Source organism: Nylanderia fulva, unplaced genomic scaffold (assembly GCF_048542155.1).
Source record: "Nylanderia fulva isolate GAGA-0341 unplaced genomic scaffold, ASM4854215v1 Scaffold2, whole genome shotgun sequence".
NCBI classification, from domain to species: Eukaryota; Metazoa; Arthropoda; class Insecta; order Hymenoptera; family Formicidae; genus Nylanderia; species Nylanderia fulva.
This window is the reverse complement of record NW_028190263.1, coordinates 5,335,216-5,357,483: the sequence shown is the minus strand read 5'-3', so window position 1 is coordinate 5,357,483 and position 22,268 is coordinate 5,335,216. Positions and strand designations below refer to the sequence as shown.

At 38.2% G+C, this 22,268-nt stretch overlaps 1 protein-coding gene across 1 annotated transcript in view; it reads left to right on the top strand.

Moving 5' to 3' along the window:
• Nucleotides 1-1,867: 1,867 nt before the first annotated feature.
• The window catches only part of LOC114942908 (neural cell adhesion molecule 1), a 93,057-nt gene continuing 72,656 nt past the window's right edge, over nt 1,868-22,268 (top strand). Inside the window, exon 1 of the mRNA XM_029318388.2 lies at nt 1,868-1,997. Coding sequence (XP_029174221.1) covers nt 1,880-1,997 — 118 coding nt within the window. The 5' untranslated portion in view covers nt 1,868-1,879. The remainder of the gene's footprint in view (nt 1,998-22,268) is intronic.

The following is a 22,268-nucleotide window of genomic DNA, read 5'->3' as shown; positions in this document are numbered from 1 at the left end:
CATATCGATCGATCGCTCGATCGTTCACTCGATCGTGCTTCGCGAGTGCCGATCGATGACCCCGAAAGTTACGATCCGCGGTACATTTTTTTCGCCGGTATTTAAACGTCACTGCCCGAAATTAGTCGGACGCGAGTGAATTAGCACGCTTGACAGTTGTCACGTTTTTTTCTTTTCATGCTACTTTTGAGATCTTCGATCTTCACGTAAAGCCGTCTCGCATCTCTTACGCACGTGCTCGTTTGGTGCATTGTTGCAAGGCTGAACAGAGAGAAGAGCAAGTGCGAAAAATTGGAGTCCTTCAACTAACAATAAATACTACAGATCTGGTGGCTTTGTTAGCACTGTGTCTGATTAACCGGCACTGTTAACCGGAACCTATTCGTACTTGATACGCCAGTATCGATACATCGTGATTAACTTCGCAGTTTCATACGCACGCGGGTGACCGTTCGATATTTGGCTGCGGCCGAGGTTAACGTGTCGGAACATAAGGGTGAAATATAGTGGCGGAAAGTACAATCAGTGGTGTGGCAAAACGACGATTTGTTCTACGCCGGTGTTTCCGAAATTTCCGACATTCGCGTCAGGTCGATATATAGTCAGCAAGACGAAGAGCTTCGTGTTTTACCAGAAGAAAGATTTAGTTTTTAAATAAACAATTTTATTTTACTCGGCCACACCCGCGTATTATAATTTAGGGGAAAAATCGAAAATACTTTTATTCTCAAAGTTTGTTTTTTTCGCCCCGAATCATTTTATTTTTTAAACAATATATCGCATGTATTGCTTGATTGGATGTTGCGGAGGAGAAAAATATACGGTCACGTCCGAAACGAGCGCAGCGTAAATCCTCCAAGTGTTTTGAAAATTTATCAGACTCGCGCAACCTAGTTGCGCCGGGACATATATCGTGCTGAAGTTTCGACAGCCAGAATTTCGAGACAAGTCGAATCCACTTTGCAAGTTTAGTCGAGACCCAACGGATATTTTATTCCATTCCGCAGAGATTTACCACGCGATCGAACGTATTAGTGGGTCGCGACAGGACCTCGAGACAGAAACATTCAGAATTCAAATAAAAATTCCAAAAAAAAACCTTTTTAATTGGAGCTGCAAGCCACCTTCTACAGACAATAAAACTACAATTGCCACTCAGAGAAAAGCTGTCAGAAGCATCGCTCCGGTACGAATTCGTTTATTCAGCAAATCCTACAATCATCCACTCGTTCAACACCCGAAAAATTTTACGGCAGCGACAAATTTCCCTAACAGAGTAACGCATCGGTTATAGTATAAGAAACAAGGCAATCGAATGAAGCCTCAATTTTAAGAATTGCATCCGATCTGGAAAAATTTACCGGAGAGATCAATTGAACGGATCCAAAGTTGCTTCAACCGAGAAAGATCCTCACGCGATAAGCTAAAGATTGTGGTGTAAGATGGAGAAACACACTGAATGGTCATAACATACGTCGTTAGAGGTGTCCCGTGTCTTGTTCCTGGGAGGCCTGAAAGACAAATAGTCGCTGTCTCGTTAAATGACGACAGGTACGTGAGCGACAAGACAGATAGGGGACGACGGCTCGTATCGGTTCGCGGCGACGGCAGTAGCAACAACGACGAGGACGACGACGAGAAGGAAGACGAAGAACGGCGGACAATGTGGAAGGCGGCGCAATGCAGCAGCAGCAGCAGCAACAGCAGCAGCAACAGCAAGGACAACGAGAGCGGCAGCAGCAACGTTGGGGGTTGCAATTAGTGCCGGCTCGCTACGGCCGCGAGACTACGTAACGACTGTAGGAGGAGGGAGCGCAGAGTGTTACGTCGACCTTTAGGGGGTCGAGGGTGTGTGCAGTGCGCGTGAAAGGGAGACAAAATGTGGTGGAGGTGGCGGTGGTGGAGTGTCGTGACGACGACGACGGTGATGACGCTGGTCTTGGGAGCCGCTACGGCGTACTCGCCAACGGTAGAACTCTCCGATCTGGATAAGCCGAGTGAGTAATACTACTAGTTATGCATGATTTAGAGCTGGGAGTTGTAATCCTTTCGCAGTGCAGAGACGAAACGCGAGGTACATTATTTCTGCATCGATGTATAGGGAATTTGTTTCGAATATTGGGTTGCGATATGTTATATTTGCTATACTAAATCAAGTCTGCAAAAGTTAATGTACCTATGTAAGAATGAAAAGTGGAAGCTTGTCTTTCGTAGAAAAAAAATTAGTAATACTTTGAATCTTTTCGAGTGGATGAAACTTTTCTGTTTTTCGAAGGGATTAAAGTGCTGCTCCAAGTTCCAGGGCGGCTCAACGTTGCTCGCGGGTCGAAGGTCGTGACGCGACGAATTAAATCAAATCTCCACGGTTCCTCGTCACGAGGCTGTTGGGAACTTTAAACAGCGGATTATTACCGTCGACCTCATCCGAGGAAGTTTCGCTCGACCGCGTTCAGTTCTCACTCTCTCTCTCTCTCTCTCTCTCTCTCTTCCTCCTTTCCTCGTCGAAACTCGAGTACGGCGTTAGGTTGAGGGGGATATAAATGGAAAGGTGCTTCTGAATATCATTAGCGGCGTTCTCCGATGTCTCATAATTAATCGGACATTTCGCACTTGCCGAAACTGTTCTTGAGACGTCGCACGATCGCCTGTATATGCATCATCCCGCGATGCTGTGGCAGATGTATTCAAAAATTAAAATAACGGTACGGCCATGTTATTTTATCTCGGCAGTCGAATCTACAATGTAAATCATAATTGTAGGAATTTTAATCCTGGTGCGACGGCGCGAGGTTGATGCATATCATTAGCGATAGGAATACTGTTCTGTGATTAAAATCTCTTGCACCATTACGTACGTGGTCGTAATTGTATTCATCGGACGACACACATACGCGGATTTAAAGATAGAGAGAAATAAAGGGAGAAAACTTTTTTCAAGAGCAATTTTAAACGATTACTAAAAATATTTGACATTATTGAAATTTTAAATAATTTTTCAATATTTTTTTTTTCTTATCCCTCTTCGATAATAAGTGCTTTTATTTTCTAATAAGGAAATGTTTCTTTAAGGAAAATACCTTACTTATGTCAATATAATTACTAAGATTATTTATCATTATTAAGAAATCTTCGCAAATTACTGAAGCGTATAAACGACGTAATAATAAGGTCGTAAAAGTCAAGGAACTCCTATAAGACAGGAAGCTAGTATGTATTATCTAGTTGTTGTTCAGCTATCTGTGTACCATGATATAATAAAACTAAAAATATATTTATATTTTTTTCCACATTATCAACCACTTGGCTCATTTAGAATAGCAACAGGAAGTCTGGTCGATTGATTATTAAAAAGTTTTATTGCCATTTCCGAGCTTCGTATCGTACGCTATAATTATACATGGCGCTTTGTAGATAATACGCGCTTCAAAAATTAATTTAACACTCTGTAAGCCGGATAAATGATAAAGAAAATTGTAGGACCGAGATATCCGATCGATTCAGGCACGGCGGAAGACTTAGGGAAGGGAATGACGGTTAAAATAGTTTAATTAAACCACGGCGCTAAGCCCCTCTTAAATTTATAGCCGTGCAATAAAAAAGCATGTTCCACAGCGGGGATACGAGGAGAAAAAAATTGGAGTTTCAATAGCAAAGTTCGCGCGGCCGCGAGGACAAAAATAATGTGATGCTGGTTTCGCACTTTTGCGAAACTCTCTCTTGAGGAAATTTCCAATCTATTGCGCCATTTATTCGTCGCCATTTCTGTCGTATAAATGTAATGTAAATGCCAACGAGTATTTTCCCACGGGCATTTAACTCTGACCAGTATGTGATGCAGGATAAAACTCGCACATAACATCTTTTCAAAATACTATACTTCCATTTTACAACAAATCCCTGTTGACATTTTTGCAAATTACAACTCTGATTGCTCCCCCATGCTTATCGAGACAATAATGTAACAGTTCATTATGGGAATATCTGGGAATATCTAACTAATGACATATTGGATGACCAGAGGGACTAATGTTGCCCGCAATCGACAATCATTGAGTCCTCAATAATTATAGGAATTATTACAATAATAATTGACGGAGAGCTACTGGAGACACTATATATATATATATATATATACGTTGATACTTGAAATTGAATAGGTTTTATTAATATGATTAAAATATTAATTTCTGTGACATTATTTTTTAACCGGGGAAATAAAATTATTATTGCATATTATATAAAATGTTAGAAACAGAAAATTATATAAAATATATGAAAATGATAATCTCGGCTAATATACATATCGTATACATATCATCGATTAAATTTCATTTGATGAATAGAGGAGAACTATAACAGTTAGGCCATGAAACTAATAAAATTATATGCAATTTTGTAAACAATTAAAATTACACATAATGCAAGAGAGACATTAATAGAATCGCGATCTTGCGAAATTAAAACGTCAAATTGCCAATGTTATGTTCTGTTTTGTTGGAAGAAGTCCTAGAATCTTTAAACAAAATTCAACACATATACATATCATTATCGAAGAAAATTTCTTCGCGCGAGAATTAGCAAACGTAAATTAACGCAATCTCCGCTTGATTCAAAGGCGCTTAATTACGATCGGAATTGCTCCGATTTCGTTAATTATTATTTCACAGCGTGGCGAAATGTCAAGCCGCGCGAGTTTTCATAAGGTTTGTCTGACTTCTACTTTTCAACAGGTGTTGCTGACGGCGAAAGACAACCGACGTGTACACATAGTACACACGTAACTAACGCGTCGCGTTAATTAACGATGCTTTCACGTTTATTCGCGTAGCAAAAGTTAGACGCATTTACTTTGCTGCGTTCCAGTATTTCGAGATAATAGCATTCGGTTTCTTCCTAATGAAGCTAATGTCATAATTCAACGCGCTAGAAAAGCGGTCAGTATAAATGTCAATGATGAGAGATATGTTTATTTTTATAATATTCTGTTTTTTTTAATGTGTATGGCGATGCTTGAGAGATGTGAGTTTGGTACCTACTTCTTGCAAATAACTAGAACCGCAACAACTGGAAAAAACAACTTTAATGTGCGCGCATCATCGAAAAATGTACTTTGTACTATAAAGAGGATCTCTTTACGCGTCATGTTTTTATAAACAGACTGCACCGGGAAATGTAAACTAGAGCGCTTACCATAGCGCGAGCGCGCGTCGGTTAACATTTTAATAGAGATTGCATAACCGGGAATGCTTTCACCGGGCCACAATATATGGAAAATGTGTTACAAAACATGTCCGCGCTAAAAATAAAACATCTGCTCCTTTTTCGTATAAACAAATTTTTTTTTTTAAATTCTAAATATTAATAGAAACAATTTATAGAGCATAAAGTGTGAATATAAAATTTATTTTTTTCTCTAATAATTTTTAATTTTTCAAAATAGGCGATGTGGAATTTTTCACATTATTCCTTGATTTTAAAAAATTTCAGAGGTACAAACACAAATCTGCCACCGCTTATTTTTATTTCAGAGTCAGAGAATTTTTTAATTATATAAATTCAGCGCAATATGTACGGCAGGAGAAAGATTATTTATTCAACTCATTAGGAATTCTTAGACGGAGACTCTCTCTCTCTCTCTTTCTGAATCTCATATTCGAATCATCATCATCTTTGATACTGTCGGGACACTTTCCAACGACAGCTTTCGAAATCACAGCATATCATAGCAATTAATTTCTTTTTTTTGCCGGTAAAGCCGAAAAGCCGTTGCGAGGGCAACGACGAAATGACCACGAAATCGGTCTAATGGTCGGCCATTTGTCATCCTCCATCCGAGGTGGCATTGCGGAAAGGGCGAGAAGGACCCCTTATGCGCACGCCGGCGACCAAGACGATAATTTGCACGCGATTTCATCCGTCGTATACACCTTCCGCGTCGGTGTATGACTTAATGGAAACACGGCTCGGCTTGCTCTAGAATTCAAAAATAACAGAACCTCGTAAAGCGATCACGACAAGCTGTCTCGCGTTCGAGGGCCATTTTAGCGCGGCGATTACGATGTAATTACAGGAATTGTAGAAAAACGATGATTATTATTAACATAACGACACATGCGATATTACTTTCGGACTGTCGTTAAAAAAAATAGTACGGTCTCTCTTCTCTTTCTCTCCTCTCGACACCCCTTTGTCCCCTATATCCTTGCGTAACAACCTTATCGAAATAATGACCGAGGGTAAGGGAAAAGTAGCATTATCGCGCATCTAAGCAAGGCGGAGACGATCAAGCGACGTAACGTGTATGTTTCATACCCGACACGCGAATATTCAAGATTATCTCGAGTCTAATCCTGGGAAGATTAATTGGAATTGGCAATGCACCTGTTATTCTTAGACGAGGGACTGTATACTAAAATAACATTACGTGCGCGCTGAAACCCGAAAGGACCAAAATGATAATTATTATGCGATTTCGCCGGATAACCTCGTTCCGTCAGTGTAAAAATTTGTGAAAGGATGATTAACGAACACGCTGGTGGGAGATGTATGTTTTGCCTGTCGAACGTTTTTTTTTCTTCCGCGAAACTGTGATTCCAATGCTTGAATGTGAAATGTATTCGTGTGATAAAAAATATCAAGCATTTTTATTATTCGTTTGAAGAGAGAATTATTAAACGAAGAATGTGGATAAATGCGAGGAATTATTGCAGTATCATCCATTTCTCCTCCCTCTCTTTCTCTCTCTCTCTCTTCTCTCTTTTCTCTTTTATACTAACAGGAATATCGAATGATTATTTGCACGCGATCTCAGTCCTTATTCGTTCGATGCAATCGTGACTACAGTTAGCATATTTTTTTGCCGAGGTTCACTTATTTTAAATGCACTTATTCTAAGTACATTTATCTGTCATTAAAATAGCTTTGATCCTTTGTTTGATTTTGAGCAATAACACAGTATTACTGAAAAGGAAGATGAAACAGTTTTGAAGAGTCTCGTTTCACTGCATGGCGAATCTATTTCCACGCGAGTTCGCTGTGTTACGGTCAGAGAATTTTTACGATTATTGCATATCGCAAGGAAAAAAACGCTTCGCGATCAGCCGAGGTATACGGCGAGTGATATAAGATTTGTTTTAGCGCGACGCGAATAAGACGTAACGTCGCGAATGTTTCATATGTCACATATATAATTCGCGCAATTCTGTCAAGAAACGACATATTTCATATATTCTGCTGTAATCCGTAGCAAGCCTGGCGCAACAATAGTTGTGCGCGCATTCCGGAACTACATATTTCTCACGGGCCTTTCATATATGACGGCGAAAATTCAGGATATCGCTCCCGCGGGTCTCGTTCCGCAAAACTGCAGCGCGGAGTAACGAGTGGATCCACTTCAATATGTCAATACTATGAGCTTAACTCGTGACTGGTGACGCGGAATTTCGATACGTTTCCGCCGCCGCAATAAAAAACTTAAAAAAAAGTGCGGCGCCTGCCGCGACAAATTTTTCACGCATCGCGCCAGCATCGCGCGAAATTTATTACGTCTCGAGTGTCTTATAGAAATCGAGTGGTTTAACTTAGAAACGTGTTTCCAATTTTTTTCTCTTAATATCAAATTTATCAACTTGTCGTTATCGGTATATCGTTTGCATCGCTTAGATCGTGGTGATTTGAATCACGTCCGGTCAATTAATGCTTGAAATGGAATTCGCGCGATGCAATTGGATCCACGCAGCGTTGATTGCGAGATCTTACTCGCTTGGTAAAAGAATAAAAATTATCGCCATCGTAAAACGTCGCGGAGCGCACTCTTGCTAGTTTTCATCCTTTTTTCATTTATCTGCAATTCATAGCTCTACAGAGTTACGGTCTATCTCTCGTAAATATGACTCGCACGTATGTATCGCGCGCGCACTTTATTCGTTTTACGACGCTTTTCTTTTATCCGTCTCGTATATTACAGGGAAGCTCGTACAGGAATTTTTATCCGCGCACTTCTTCGTCAAGAGGAAGAAGAAGAAGACAAAATCGCGCTTGCACGCGAAAAACGCGTGCCGAGATTTTGTAAAACTTTGATCAAACGTAATCGCCACGGCACGATCATTATCGAGGTTCCGGTAAAGTCAGTAATTATCACCGAGCGAGTTTCACGGCGGAGAGAAAAGGAAGGTTTATGGCGAATTGTAACGCAGCGTCGTTAACTTGGCCCACTAATGTGCAAACGGATTTAATGCCCGCCTTTCGCTTTTCTTCGGTTTATTCGCCCTGATAGTTATCTTGTTGCAGAACTAGATTGCGAACGCTGCTTCTTCTCATTTATATAAATGAGAAATATCTTGATTGCGAGCGACAGAGTATTGTTAATATTAAAGTAATTCGATATAAAATATTTTAAGGACTTTGTCCGAGTTCTTTAAATCGAAGTAGAAACCGCAATAGAACACAGCCCGTGACATGATAATTTTAGTTGAGTCAAGTCTGGGTTTAGCAAATTTAAATATAAGTTTTTATCTAAATATTGGATTTTTTCCGCTTCGGTATTTTTAGTTCGAAATATATCAATATAATTGTTCGATATATATGTATTATAAATGCTAATGTTTTTGAACCGCTTATTCCTTTTGAATATTTGCTCGTCTCGCAGCATAATATTTTAAGGGTTAATCTATTAAGTCATAAAAGGGGAGGAATTGGCTCTGGAACTTTAATTCGACAAACTATTTTAATGAACTTAGATCTTAATTTCTTATTCTCGAAATTATGTAGATTAGGCGGATGAATTTTTCAGAAATGTCCAAAGATGATATTTGCGGATTGTCTGCGACATCGCGAGGTCTCATCAAGCCGAAATCAAAGTCCTGCTCTATCGAGAAACGAGCGATCTAAAAATCTCGTCTTGTCGGTTCTCCGTGCCCGATGAACCTAACGACGAACTCTGGTCGGTTTCTATCTTTTCGCGGCACTGATTCCGCGTAACTTTCTAACTGGTTAATTCGCACCCCAACCACCCCTCTCGTCGGTTGGCGCTAACGAGTCCACAAACGAGCTGTAGTAGCGCGTGAGGAATAGGAAGGCGAAAGGGGATCCTCTCCCGACGAGGGAGAGAAACAGTCGAGAATTCGAACGACTGCTCGACGAGAAACGGCTACTCGTCGTAACAATATCCGAAACAGGTTGCCGGTATACTCGCGCGCGTCGCACGTATACCTTAGCTTACCGCAGATTACCGGTAATCCCTCGGGCTTGGGGTAACAGTTACATGCTTTCAGCGAGACACGAAACTTCGACTGCGCAATGGCGACGAGGCCCGGCCCGAAAACTGCCTTCCGCCGCGTCCGGCGTCGTGTAAAATCGAATTCCCTCGACGTATCGTATCGTATCGTATCGACATCGGCGCGATATACGAAATAAACTTCTCCCGCGTACGTTTCGGGTATTCGCGTCACTTCGAATATCCATTTTACTAGCTCCATGGACGATAAATACCGGAGCTTTCCCGGTATCTTAGGAATCAATTTTTGGGATGAAAAATCTCTTCGCGACTCTGATCAAATGGTGGAGATGATACAGAACTTTTTACAATTTTTCGTAAAAAATCACAATGTGGGTGTGAGAGAAATGGCAATCATATAGTGACATGGCAGATATCACATAAATTGAATTTATGGTGATGGCGATTTAATTTAGATCTTATACGACATTTCACACATCCGTCATCGTGAAAATTGATGAATACTGAAGCTTCTCGGTAAGCTCAGGGATTAATTTTCAGGAAAAAAGTTACTTGTAAATGATCAATGACGAACGGTGACAGGAAATAATTTTCTATTTGTAAAAAATCACAATGTATGTGCGTGATGGAAATGGCAATCGTACACCGACATTGCTGATACCGCATAAATCGAAATTGGTTAGCATGATGATTTAATAACGAATTCAGATCTTACTCGACATTTCACATGCACGTCTGTCATCGTGATTATCGGATACCTAGGGAACAAATGAGATCCGTTATATCCCGTTATAGATATTCCAATAGATGTCATTAGGGAATTCTAGAATTACGTCAGATTACTTTAGAATATCTATGACTAGATATGTACATCCTAAAAAATTCTTTAATTTAATTATTAAATTATCCGTCTATTTATTATGTTTGAAAAAAATATGTAAATGGCAATCACTTTGCATAAATCGACAATTTGTGTAATTGGTTTGATATTTTCTAGTATCTCCGGATTTTTTTCTTCAAGATAAACATTTAAAATGAATTATATATCGTTTATATTTAGTTATTACACAATCTCGAGAGCTACATTTATCTATTTTTAAACATGTAATCTATCTGTTCATCTTTTTGCTGATATTTTTTTTATTTATTGTACACTCTCACAACATTCAATTGAAATCTAAATACGCGTAATAATTGCCTTCTATACCGACATAATAGCTAGTTTTCGTCCGAAACCGTTTTGCATATTTAATAGCACGCTTGACTGTACAATATCTTTATCGTATCTATCATAGACATGTTTCCGCTGTCAGCAGAAATTAAGCAACTAGATTCCTTTTGCTAATCGATAAATAATTGCGCGAGATATTTCTTTCAAACCCCGACACAAACAAGCCCGTACTTATATGCGATTGATTAATTTGATTCATAATTATTATTTATATTGTACATGTAAAACATACAAAGCATGGTTGCTTGATCGATCAAAGTAATTTAACGCGAGACAATGATTAGTTCGCTAGTACGACACAGTGGCATTCGATGCTTGATGGTGAGGAATCCTCGTTAATCCGCGTCAGCGGGATGAAACGTTAGGTATCATGAGATGAAAAAGGAACGAGAGGTGAGAGAAAAATGCACAACAGGGGAATATCGTCGAGGATAGAATGCCGCTAGCTGCCAGTTTTTTTTTCTCGACGTTCTCTCTGCCTCGAGTTTTCCTTGCCGTATTCTTTTTCTTTCCTTCCGCTCCACCATCGTCTTTTATCTCGCGTTTCAGCATCTTTGCTTGTTTTAATAATTTGGTTTAATGAAATTTTGCGATTACCATAAAAAAAGAAAAGAAATGTTTGTCAAAATTCGAAACACTGCACTCGCGTTTTTCTCTCGAAATTCTTTCTTTTTCTTTTTGAATAATGCAATTTGTAATTTGGTCGTATAAAAATTTCGTAAATATCCGAGATATAAATATCGTTTCCGACGAATCTTATATACGACGTAGACGGAAGCGTATATATTTTCCTCGTGAACTTTCGTTGATCTCGGTTATCTTTCTCCGTGACTTTTTCCGAAAAACAAAATGTCATGTGCGCGAAATATCTGCTACATATGTATTTAGAAGAGAAAAAGATGTAGTGCCCCGCGTATCGTTTATATATTTTCCATCCAAAGCGAACGGAACTCGCTACGGGATGTAGCGTATCAAATGTCTCTTCGGGATTTCGAGTTTGCGATAAACTTTTACATTTGAGTAGGATCATCCTCCCGTTGTATCTGTGTTCTGTTTTCTCCGGCGAACCAAGTTGTCCGAAGCTCCAAAACTGGATGTGCTTTTCGAAAATTGAATCGGTTCGCTTCATAGCAGCGTCGAAGTTAATACTCGTATTCATTCAGGCTCGACAGGCAGCGCAAACAAATCCTCTTTTCCAATTACTGTAAAATCGTTAATTATTGCGCGCTAGCAAAATTACGATAAACAACTATATATATATATCTGCGAATCTGATACGACGTATAAATTTCGACGAGTTCGACGTATCGAGTAGTGCGAGTGACGTAAATTTGTAAAAATTTAATTTTCGGCAAACGCTGCGAGAGAGATAAAAATATATATGTGTATATCGCGCGAAATCCCGCTGTTTAAGCGATAAGAGATAAATTAAAGGCGTTCGATGCTTGTGATCCATAAATAACCCAACAAAATGGTTTTAATATATTATCCGGAGCTCTCGGATCCGCTAAATGATTATTAATGGGCATAGATCTTCCCGTCCTTCGTTTTTGCATATTGCACATCGCGATTTCCCGCTTCCTCGCTCATTCGTTCGCCGTCCACCGTGTGTACAAACTGCCATCGATCCTCGCGCTTATATGCTAATTGCCTATCCGTGCTAATTGGAAGTGCCGCCGAGTGCGTTAATTATCTAACTGACGGTTAGCTATTTCTACCACTCAACCGCTCTCAATCGTTTCCGGGCTTTCCACGAGTTTCCGTAAACTTCGACAAACTGATTCGGTCGTTTGCGATAAACAATTTCTTGGTTCTTAACATATCAAATGCTCTCTGCTCGAACATTTTCGTCGAAAGATTATAGTTGTCCTGAGACAGTGGAAAATTATTTGTAGCAAAAGAGAAAAGTATAAATATTATATATTACGAAAAAGGATATAATCTCGAGAGAAGGATTTAACGTCTCAAATATGATTATTAGCGACTTTACTTATCGCCATTATACAGTCGCGAAACAGACTAATCCGTCTTCAGACAAATCAAACACCATTTCGCGACTCCGAGTTTGTCTACGTTAGTTATAATCAATCCTTACGTGAAATTACAGCGTATTGATCAGCGATATTACAACGTTTTTCTAATAAATAAATCTCGCCAAGAAGAAGAACTTTGATAGCTCAACAGCGAAGTAGAATCCGACTATAGAAGGTTCCAATTATACCCGATAATCTTATCATTAAAAGGGATTATTCGAGCGTGTTCCCGGAAGTAAGTAAGGATTAACTCCAATTAAAATCGGTCATCTGTGTTAGTAAACTCATTGTTACTCACACACACACACACATGTATATATCTTTTGTGTGTATATATATATAATATTTATATAAAGTTTTATATTTTACTCTCACCTAGTCATAGCTTTTTTCTCTATAAAAGAAATTCCATTTTTATATTTTTACACGTAGCTATTTTTATCCACGTATTTTATTTTTACCACGACAGTCCAGGTTTGTACAATGTTTGTGAGTATTATGCGACTTGCATGAAATGAGCATACTTGTCATCAGCGTTCTTTCTTGCGTGTCCAGAAGTTGCATAAACAAGAAATTCTATTTTTGCGCGACTTAATCATACGCGATACCACTTCATCGTCGTTAGTGGAATAGCTCTTGCTTTGTGCGACATGACTGCGTCGCGTGTAGTACATAGTTGTATACATACACTACAAGTTTTACATACGACGCATACACGTATACATTTACGTATGTATGTACGCACGGATACACATATACGCAGAAGAGATGACATTTGTCCAAGTTAATGCAATACATAGCGGAGATGTGAAGAGAGTCGCACATACGTGCCAACGCGGAAGCACGCCGGTAGACGGTAGAATATAAATCCCAAACAAGAGACCGTAGGTAGTATATCTCCGGCACAAAAGGATTTCTGTATACCTGTCGTAGGTCCAATCTGCGGGAACGCCAATAAAACGTCGGCTCCTCTTAACCCGATACATTCAGGGAGGCTGCGATATCCTTTGTGGAAGATGAGAAGACGTAAAATCGCGATGGGATCGCTTTTAAGGAGCCATTGTGCCGCGCGCGTGTTTAGATTTTTATAGAGACTTAGCGGGGATAACTTGTTCCTGCGAAATCCTCTTTCGCTGACGAATGCTCGTATAAAACTGATAAACACCGGATAGCCTTCCTTTAAATTGGATTATGGGGTCAGACACGTCGAAAATTGCCCCGCGAATCAACGAAAAATTCTCCGTTTTTCACGTGCGACTGCGAAAGTGTATATTCACAATGTTTTTAACGAGCGTTCGCATGATTTTGTGACAAAAATGGACCGATCGTTCAGTTACGAAAGACTGGTCCTATGATTAATTCTTGCATCGCCGAAAGCTACGAAATTTTAAAATTTTAAACAAGATACATATATTATATATGACTTCGGTCGCACATTGTCTACTTAATCAGGTACAACTTGACCATTACATTGTCTCTCTACTAGCAGGCCCCTGTCTCCTCTACCTTGCGACATGTATTTCTCTCGTTATACGAGACAAACTCGAGAGACAAACATGTTTTCCATCGCGAGTTGATGGTCTACTTCTCGTTAGCGAAAACAGACAAAATCACTTTTCAACACAATTTACCCAATGCGAGGTACAAGTCTCGCAGTGCGCGAGTTTAGTGTAGTTATACCAAGAATCAATAGAAACTTAACGTCCGCGTCTGGGAAAGAAGAGAGAGAGAGAGCAAGAGAGCAAAAGAGAAAAAGAAGAATATGCAGTACTCTCTTACCAATTTGTATCAAGCGTCTTCGGGATTTCCGATAAATTCGAAGCACGAAGTTTGAAGATTCCATTCTCGGGTTCCGCGTCGAGCGCGCATGAAAGTTGTGCGAATTCCCTCGAAGGTAAAGAGATGTTCGGAAAATGCCGCGGGGGCCGAGAGCGCCGAGAGATGTTTTGACAGTCCGTTTTGAGATTCCGTTCGTGACACACACAAATCCGTTCTCCCCACGCAAGGGATCGCGTGATATTACGATAATCCCAGACAGGGTACTCCCGCAGGAGAGTGACGGTCACGGTAGTTAATGGCGGGACGTCTCGTTGAATATCCGCTATCCGATCTTACACGAGACTCGTGGGACGATACGTTAGACTGTGAGTACCGTGACGAATCGCTACTTCACGCGGGAGGGCAACCCGACCTAATTTTCCAATGTCATAATTCGATATCTCAGCTCTACACACCGCGCACACCTGTGTCGTCTTCTGTAAGCAAGGTGCTTGTAATCAACACTTCTCTCTCTCTCTCTTTGAATAAAACACGCGTCGGAGGATTATCTACGTTCCCTGCGCTCTTCAGTCTTTGATTCGTAAATCGTGCCAAGTTGTCACTCTCTTTGTACGATGAAAGAGTAATAATCGTAATAATGAGAACTCTCGGATGTGTTAGATAATCGTACAAAGAGAAGAGAGAAAGAGACCCTTGTCTACAAAAGGTTATTGTATTTACAAAGATATAATGAATCTTATTGTTAGTAACCGATTGAAATGAGAGCGGAAAATCAAAAGCGATTCGTATTTTGAATTATGCGCGATTTAGAACGGTGCACTGGCTTGGAACTAATAAGGATTGTATACAAAAGGAGGGCTGCGGGCGAATGTTTCGCTAGATAAATCGAAAGACTTCTTTTCAAGAGGATTGAAATTGGTTTTGATGTGATAAAATTTTCTTTTTTTTTTTTTTTTATTAAATGCAATATACAAGGGAAGAAAAAATTGACTCAAATTCTCTACTCTGAAAAGAAGCTTATTACATATTCATGTATGTTTACAAAAGAGGGATTATTGTTGACTTTTTATTGACCTGTTTCGACGCATGTACAATCCTATTACTCAGTTGCATATTAACGCAATTACGATCGAATTTCATTTAATATTATTACCGTGCGATATCATTGTTGAAAAATAACTTTGGACGACATTGATTCCAATTATATTTTATCTTTTCCTTTCAATTTTCTTTCGAATTATTTCCGCGGCGGCGATATCAATTCAACAAATGGTAAACGCGATATTTTTTTTTAAATTCAGAACGCACAAAATATTCGCACGTACACGCAATGCTAATAGCGTGGATTTAGGAAAATTCTCATCGGACTCGGACCGTTTATTCAGTGAAATTTGATGGAGAAATATTTCATCGAATCCCGGAGAATACGCACATTAATGAGAGAATTAATAAAAATATTCAGTTATGTTTCAACCTATATAAATATCGTATGGTAATGTACCGTCCGTTATCACTGCATCGATCGCTTAAACATGCATTCCGTGACATAAATATAAACATAATGTACATCTCGCAAAAGCTTTTATCATTCGTCAATAATTCGCTTCATCGCTTCGTTATTAATGTCAGCCTACCTCTCATTTAATAAAACTATTTACATATATATTATATATGTATATACATACACATATATAAATTATATATATATACATGTATATAATTATGTATATATCTGCATATAAATATATATACAATTTATATATATGTATATGTATATGTATATAATATATATATATATATATATATATATATATATATATATGTATACAACAGCATCATTTTCCACTCGACGTCATTTCCAGTAATATGTCGCGTTTAATTATACACAACTGCATTTGTGCATTATTAGGAGAAACGTACGACCGTTTGCGCATATCATCCGTAATCCTGACGTATGACATTTTATTAATCATCGGATAAAGCGCCGCGCTGGGCAAACGAGCGAAAATATATCACTCGTAATCTTTTATTAGGCAATCGGTATCGTCCCAGATAATAAAGACACGCGGCGTGTCGTCATTTTCACGGCACCACCCTCTATTTTCACAGCAAGAATAAAACATATCGCGGGACGCATAATAAGCCGTAATCATTCGTAGACAGTTCCTCGCATGAATACTGCCCAACGGTGAACGGTTGCTGAGCACAAGAGGACCTTTCCAAACGGTGAAAAATGGCCGATAGTCAAATGACAGTCGATAACAACGATGACATGTCATAGCATAGTCGTTTATGACGAGTCATAAATTTCGCTGAGCATTATAGAAGAGTGAGCGTGCGATAAAGATTATTATTATCTCGACATCGGTGTACTCAAGTATTATATCACGAACGGGGAGACTCTCTCGATAAACCGTTTGCGCATTCAGAGGTAAATTCAGACGTAAATGCCTCTTCTTTTCTTTCTTTCTCTCACCCTTGTTGCATCGAGAGATCGTGTTTGTAGAAATAAGTTGATGGCAAAATAATTCGCCTCTCGCGGCTCACCGGTGAATACGGCTTCGCACTCCGCCACGATTCGTTGACGGGGAAAAACGTACGGGGATAAGAATAACAGTAAAAAGGAATATGGTAGATGCCAAATAGTTTGTGATGCAAACATTGCACGGAGAAAAGAATGTTTTATTTGAGGGCTGCTCGCGAGAGAGTCGATCGATCGATCGTTTCTGGCCGAACAAACATTTGATGATGGGTATATACATATTATATGCATACACGCGAACGCATACGCATTCGTACTTGTACTAGTCGTAAAAATATTCTACGCACTATGTTTACATAGTAAACTATACAGTCGATGATACGTCACTCGAATCAATTATCTCGACGCTCTACACGATTCTCCAATTTTTGAACTAATATTTCTATAACTTTAAAAATCTGTTTCTCTCTTTCTTTGTGTGTGTGTATGTGTGCTCGGCAAAAAAGTTATTTACTTTAAATCTAGCAGTATATTAATCATGGGCAGAAAGTGCTCGTTATACTTAGGAACTCGAGAAACTTTGAGATTTTAAACGACTTCTCACTTTTCGCAACGCTGATTTCTTTCACAACTCGAGAAAAGGCGATCGTTGGTCACAAGTTTTTAAATTACTGATAAGTTTTTAAATTGTCCAAAAGTATGATTTTGACAAAGTCACAATATATGTATGTAACGCAATAGATATCTAAAAATTGTTTTAAAAATCTTAAATCTTTTTCTTTTTTACATATTTGAAAAAAAACATTTTTTGCTGTTTTGTTAATAAATTCATAATGTGATATATTTCCTTATAAGAAAATATCTATCTTTAGTTAATAACATAATTTATATAAAAGTGTGTATTCTGTCAAAAAAATATTTGACATAAAAATATATTTTTATGTAAAATCTTACACATGTTCTGTTTGATGTAATCACAAATAATTTGATGTTTCTATAGATATAAAATTTTATCTTTTTATAAAATAGCATTTTATCTAATTTTCGCGCGTGTTGCTGCACAGAAGAACACGATTTAGACGACGCAGTTGGGAAGATTGAAAGAGAGATTTTTTATAGCAAAGTTGCGCAATAATTTATACTGCCCGGGTCATTAAAATATTTGCTTATTCACGAGATATAAATGCACTTAGGGGAGTCTATATACGTTGCACAAATGCGCGCTTGAACACTTCTCTTCAATGATAATTTTTTCCTAAATCCGTAATTAATCTTAGTCGTCTTAAATATGCAAGTATCATTCCGGCTGTGAGATAGTTACGAAACTTTATGATAAATGACGCCAGTGAGAGAAAAATTCGCGTTATCGTCTTCCATCGTTAGCATTCTCTTTGTCACTCCAGATTAAAAGCGCGATGAACTCTCTATTCCGTTTTCCTGCGCCGAATTGAAAAGAGAAAAATAAACCGAAAAATTCACTTAATTACGAGGTATACGATTCCTGAGCTGAGTTAATAAATTCTGGACACGCGAGCAAGTCTCTGTTTTTTTTATCGCGATCAAAGATCAATCTCTCTAATTGTAAGATTATCTTTGTAACTATCATATTCAATAATATTTTATTTTTGATTAATAAAAGATGTCATAATGAAAACTATAAATAAGGCAAACATAATATGTTTAATGTACAGAAAGACAAACTGAATTATTTTTCAGCATGCATTTTAGTACGAAAACAGCACATTTATATATATATTTATTACATTAGTAATACGCGCAAAATAAGATTACGTTGCGTTGATGTATAAAATCCATGATATAAATTATGCACACACATATACGCACACGAGAGAACATGTTTCAAAATATCCACACACTTATTATTATTAATTTAGTTTTCTCCGCAAATTGTTTAATGCGCGTGGAGGTCGGTAACTATTATTATCAAAATCTCATTCGCGAAAACCTCGTACATTTCCCTCACCACGTGGTCCAGAGTTAGAGAACTCATTATTCACAAGGGAGCGATACATCTTCTACTCCATCACCGAGCGGTTTACTTTTAACTTTCGCACCGCGGCATAAAAAAAGAAAAAAGAAAATAAAGAGTGAGAAAGAGATGTCGATTCCGATAGCATTTCGCAATTGGCTGGCTGCTTCGTCAGGAGCCGAAATGAGAATAAGTCAGGGCTGCCTTCGTGAGTTGCTTCGATATCTTCGAAAGTCTTCATCGCGGGGTTTCGCAGTGGGCGATTTTCCCTCGGGCATTTCGTACATGCTGAAGGCGAAGGAGAATCCTCTTGCAAAACACTTGGAGCGGAGATTGCAATCGAGCGCCTCGTGTAAGGAACGATTAATATTCGCTCTCGAAGCAGGCCAATTAATTAAATCGTTTTGCTGGTAATTGTTGATCACGCGAAGCGATTTCGATCGGTTATACATATGTATATGTACGGTCTTTTGTTGCACTGCGCACAATCAATGAGTTCGCGCGATTGCGCATGAAAAAAAAAAAGGATCAAAGTTTAACTCGAGAGTTTTAGCACTTCGTGACTTGCCGATTTTTACCTCGTGCACGCAGAAATCCCGTAATAAAATAGTTCTGCGAGGTTTATGAGCAAACTTTTACACCGAACTTCACCTATTTATGTCATATAACTATTTTTTCGATATAATCTTGTGATTAATTGAATTTATTGCTTTGAATTTATTGCAAGACTTTTATCCAACATGTGAATAAATTAAAATTCGCAAAATTTATATATCTGTTGAAATAAATTTTAGATTTTTAATTATGTAAATTACAGAGATGGAACACAATAATGCTGCAATTCTGATTCGATGATGTTGCCGAGTAGGAAAGTTTTAATGAACTCTGATGTACAATTCTTAAGAGAATCGTCGCGTGGCGTGAGGAGCAGAATGAGCAACGGTGTGATACAAAAAAACAAGTTCGACTTCATCAAGAAAATGTACTGCTCTCAATTATGTCACTTTCACCCTGTTGCCATTAGATCACAGCGTTTCAAGCTTTGCCTTTACGTCGACATCGCGTTTTCACGCGTCTCTAGAGCTTGTTGTTTATTCCCCCGCATTGTTTTGCTCGTAAACAATGGGCGAGCGTGCGAAACAAGTTTGAAGAGAATCGAGAAAAAAAGAGGCAGAAAAGAGAGAAATTGTTATCGGGCCGAGAGACTTCTATCTTTCAAACGAGTCCAAGCGAGTTGGCGTCGTGCCTGAGAGCTTACAAGTGCTAACGAAGCACGATATTAGACGCTAATTAATAACGATTTCGATGATGAATACGCGTGCGAAGAGGAATAGCTATTCGCGCGAACCATCGTGCTTCTACCTAATTAAGGCCTCGTCTATCGCGACTCGGAGGGAAAATATCGCCGGCAATTTTCGCCGTCAGTTTTTGGCACGATTCCCGATTTCGGCTCTTTTCCTTTAATCCAACTGAACATTTGAACGCGACGATGAGGGAACATGGTAAATGATCGTGTAAACCGGAACGCCATCGAATTTTCAATGTCAAATCATGTGTGAGGACAATATTCGAGAAGGATTTCATCTCGCTCACTCGGTGTTGCTAATCCTTTGCTATTTGCAAATAGGATATAATTTTATGCATTCAATTGTTTCTTTTCTTTTTTTCCTGAAACATGAAAAATTTATTAGATTACATATAGTGCGCTAACGCACGTGTATCTCGAGTTGCGGTAAGCTCGACACGTAAGTATAAAAGCTCGTATATTGTGCGTAAGGGCTTTTCCCGGTCATAAGCAAGCGGAACCTGCATATTAAGCTGGAAGTAGAAACTTTCTAGTGAACAACTTGTTCGCGCGTTTGACTACGAAACGGACTAAGGCAGACTGCAGCGGAGTGGCGAAAGGCTAGGTCAAAAGTTCATACAGCTTGAGCTTTGGCATTTTCTGAAAGTTTTCGCAACCGATGCTCCTATACATATATGTATCAACGGTGAGAAGCAGCCATCTAAACAGAATTGCAGCAGTCAGTTTTCGCGCTGTTTGTACTTTGCGACAAACAGCAAACTACGCGAAGAGACGGTCCGTGATACGAAATATGCAACAAAATAGACGAGTGTTATGAGCGAAAGCGCGACATGAAAAGGTGAAGGACTATCGTGTCGAATTTGTGTTACAGATAAGCGGAAACGATGAAATAAAGTTAAGCTTGCCTCAAAATATACTATAAAATATCTCTGGAAATACTGAGTCGAAAATAAATTACGAACAAATATTCCTTCGTTTAGACGTCTTGATTAACGTCACTAACTTATTTCACGTTTTATCAAGTTTTTTATTAAAATGCAATAATAAATATTTCTATAAATATTATATCTCAATATAGAAAAAAACCTTTCAAATTCTTTCTAAAAATTTTAATATATTAAGAATGACATTTATATTTATAAATAATTGTGCAATATTTATCGGAAATTGAATCTCTTATTACGTTTCAAATATATATTATATGTTATAAATACATATAAATATAAATACCTGTATACTCTTACGAATGCTTCTGTTTTTTTTACAATGACACAGATAATATAAATTTATACTATAATTAATGCAATCTTGCTTCAATCTTCAGTAGATAAGGTTGATTATTTATCGCCAGATTAAATTTGCAAAGTATTAAAGCGTGACGCATCGCTTAGCTGAACTTTGCGAGATCGAAACTTAACATGAACGTCACTTTCAATCGAAGTGTGCATAGATTTTACGCGAACTTGCTTTAACTCTTTCGGAGCAGGTAATAAATAATCAGATTACTTCAGTAGGACTTAAGGAAGACTTAATATAACGCCTGCAATAACACTTCATAGAACTTATTAATTCAATTTTATGTATACATACTACATATATACACATTCTCTTTTTTTTTGCTTAAATAAATTAGTAATAAAAAAACATTAAATTTTTATTTTATTTAATTATGCAAAAATAAAATAGTAAAAATTTACTTTGGATGATCTTTAATCTTTATTCATTGATCGACAATCAAATTTTATATATATATATATATATTGTCTTGTATCACATGGATAAGATATGAATATATGTAAATGTATCTGTTGTGATTTTTCCCACTTGAAATCTTGTGTTTCCCATTTCAAACATTGAATCACTGACGCGCGAGTTCTTACAAATCCTACGAATTTCCAAAGTTACATGCTGAAGATCGAATTTCAACAAGCTGGAAATCTTAGAGAAGTCGATGTATACGTAGCTTGCGTAAACTTGTAGCAATATCTTCACAAGAAAGTTCATAAATAATTGGGTTATTTTACACGAACCGAATGTAAGTCAGGCACTTATCCCTCGCAATGCGGATAATCGTATTTTACCTTCAACGACGACCAACGGGACGTTCAAAAATTTATACGATAATAAAACTCTGGCGAACAGAATCTCCAGAATAATGAATCTTAAATTACATCGGGCATGCTATACGTTATTAAACCCGCAAAAATGTAGA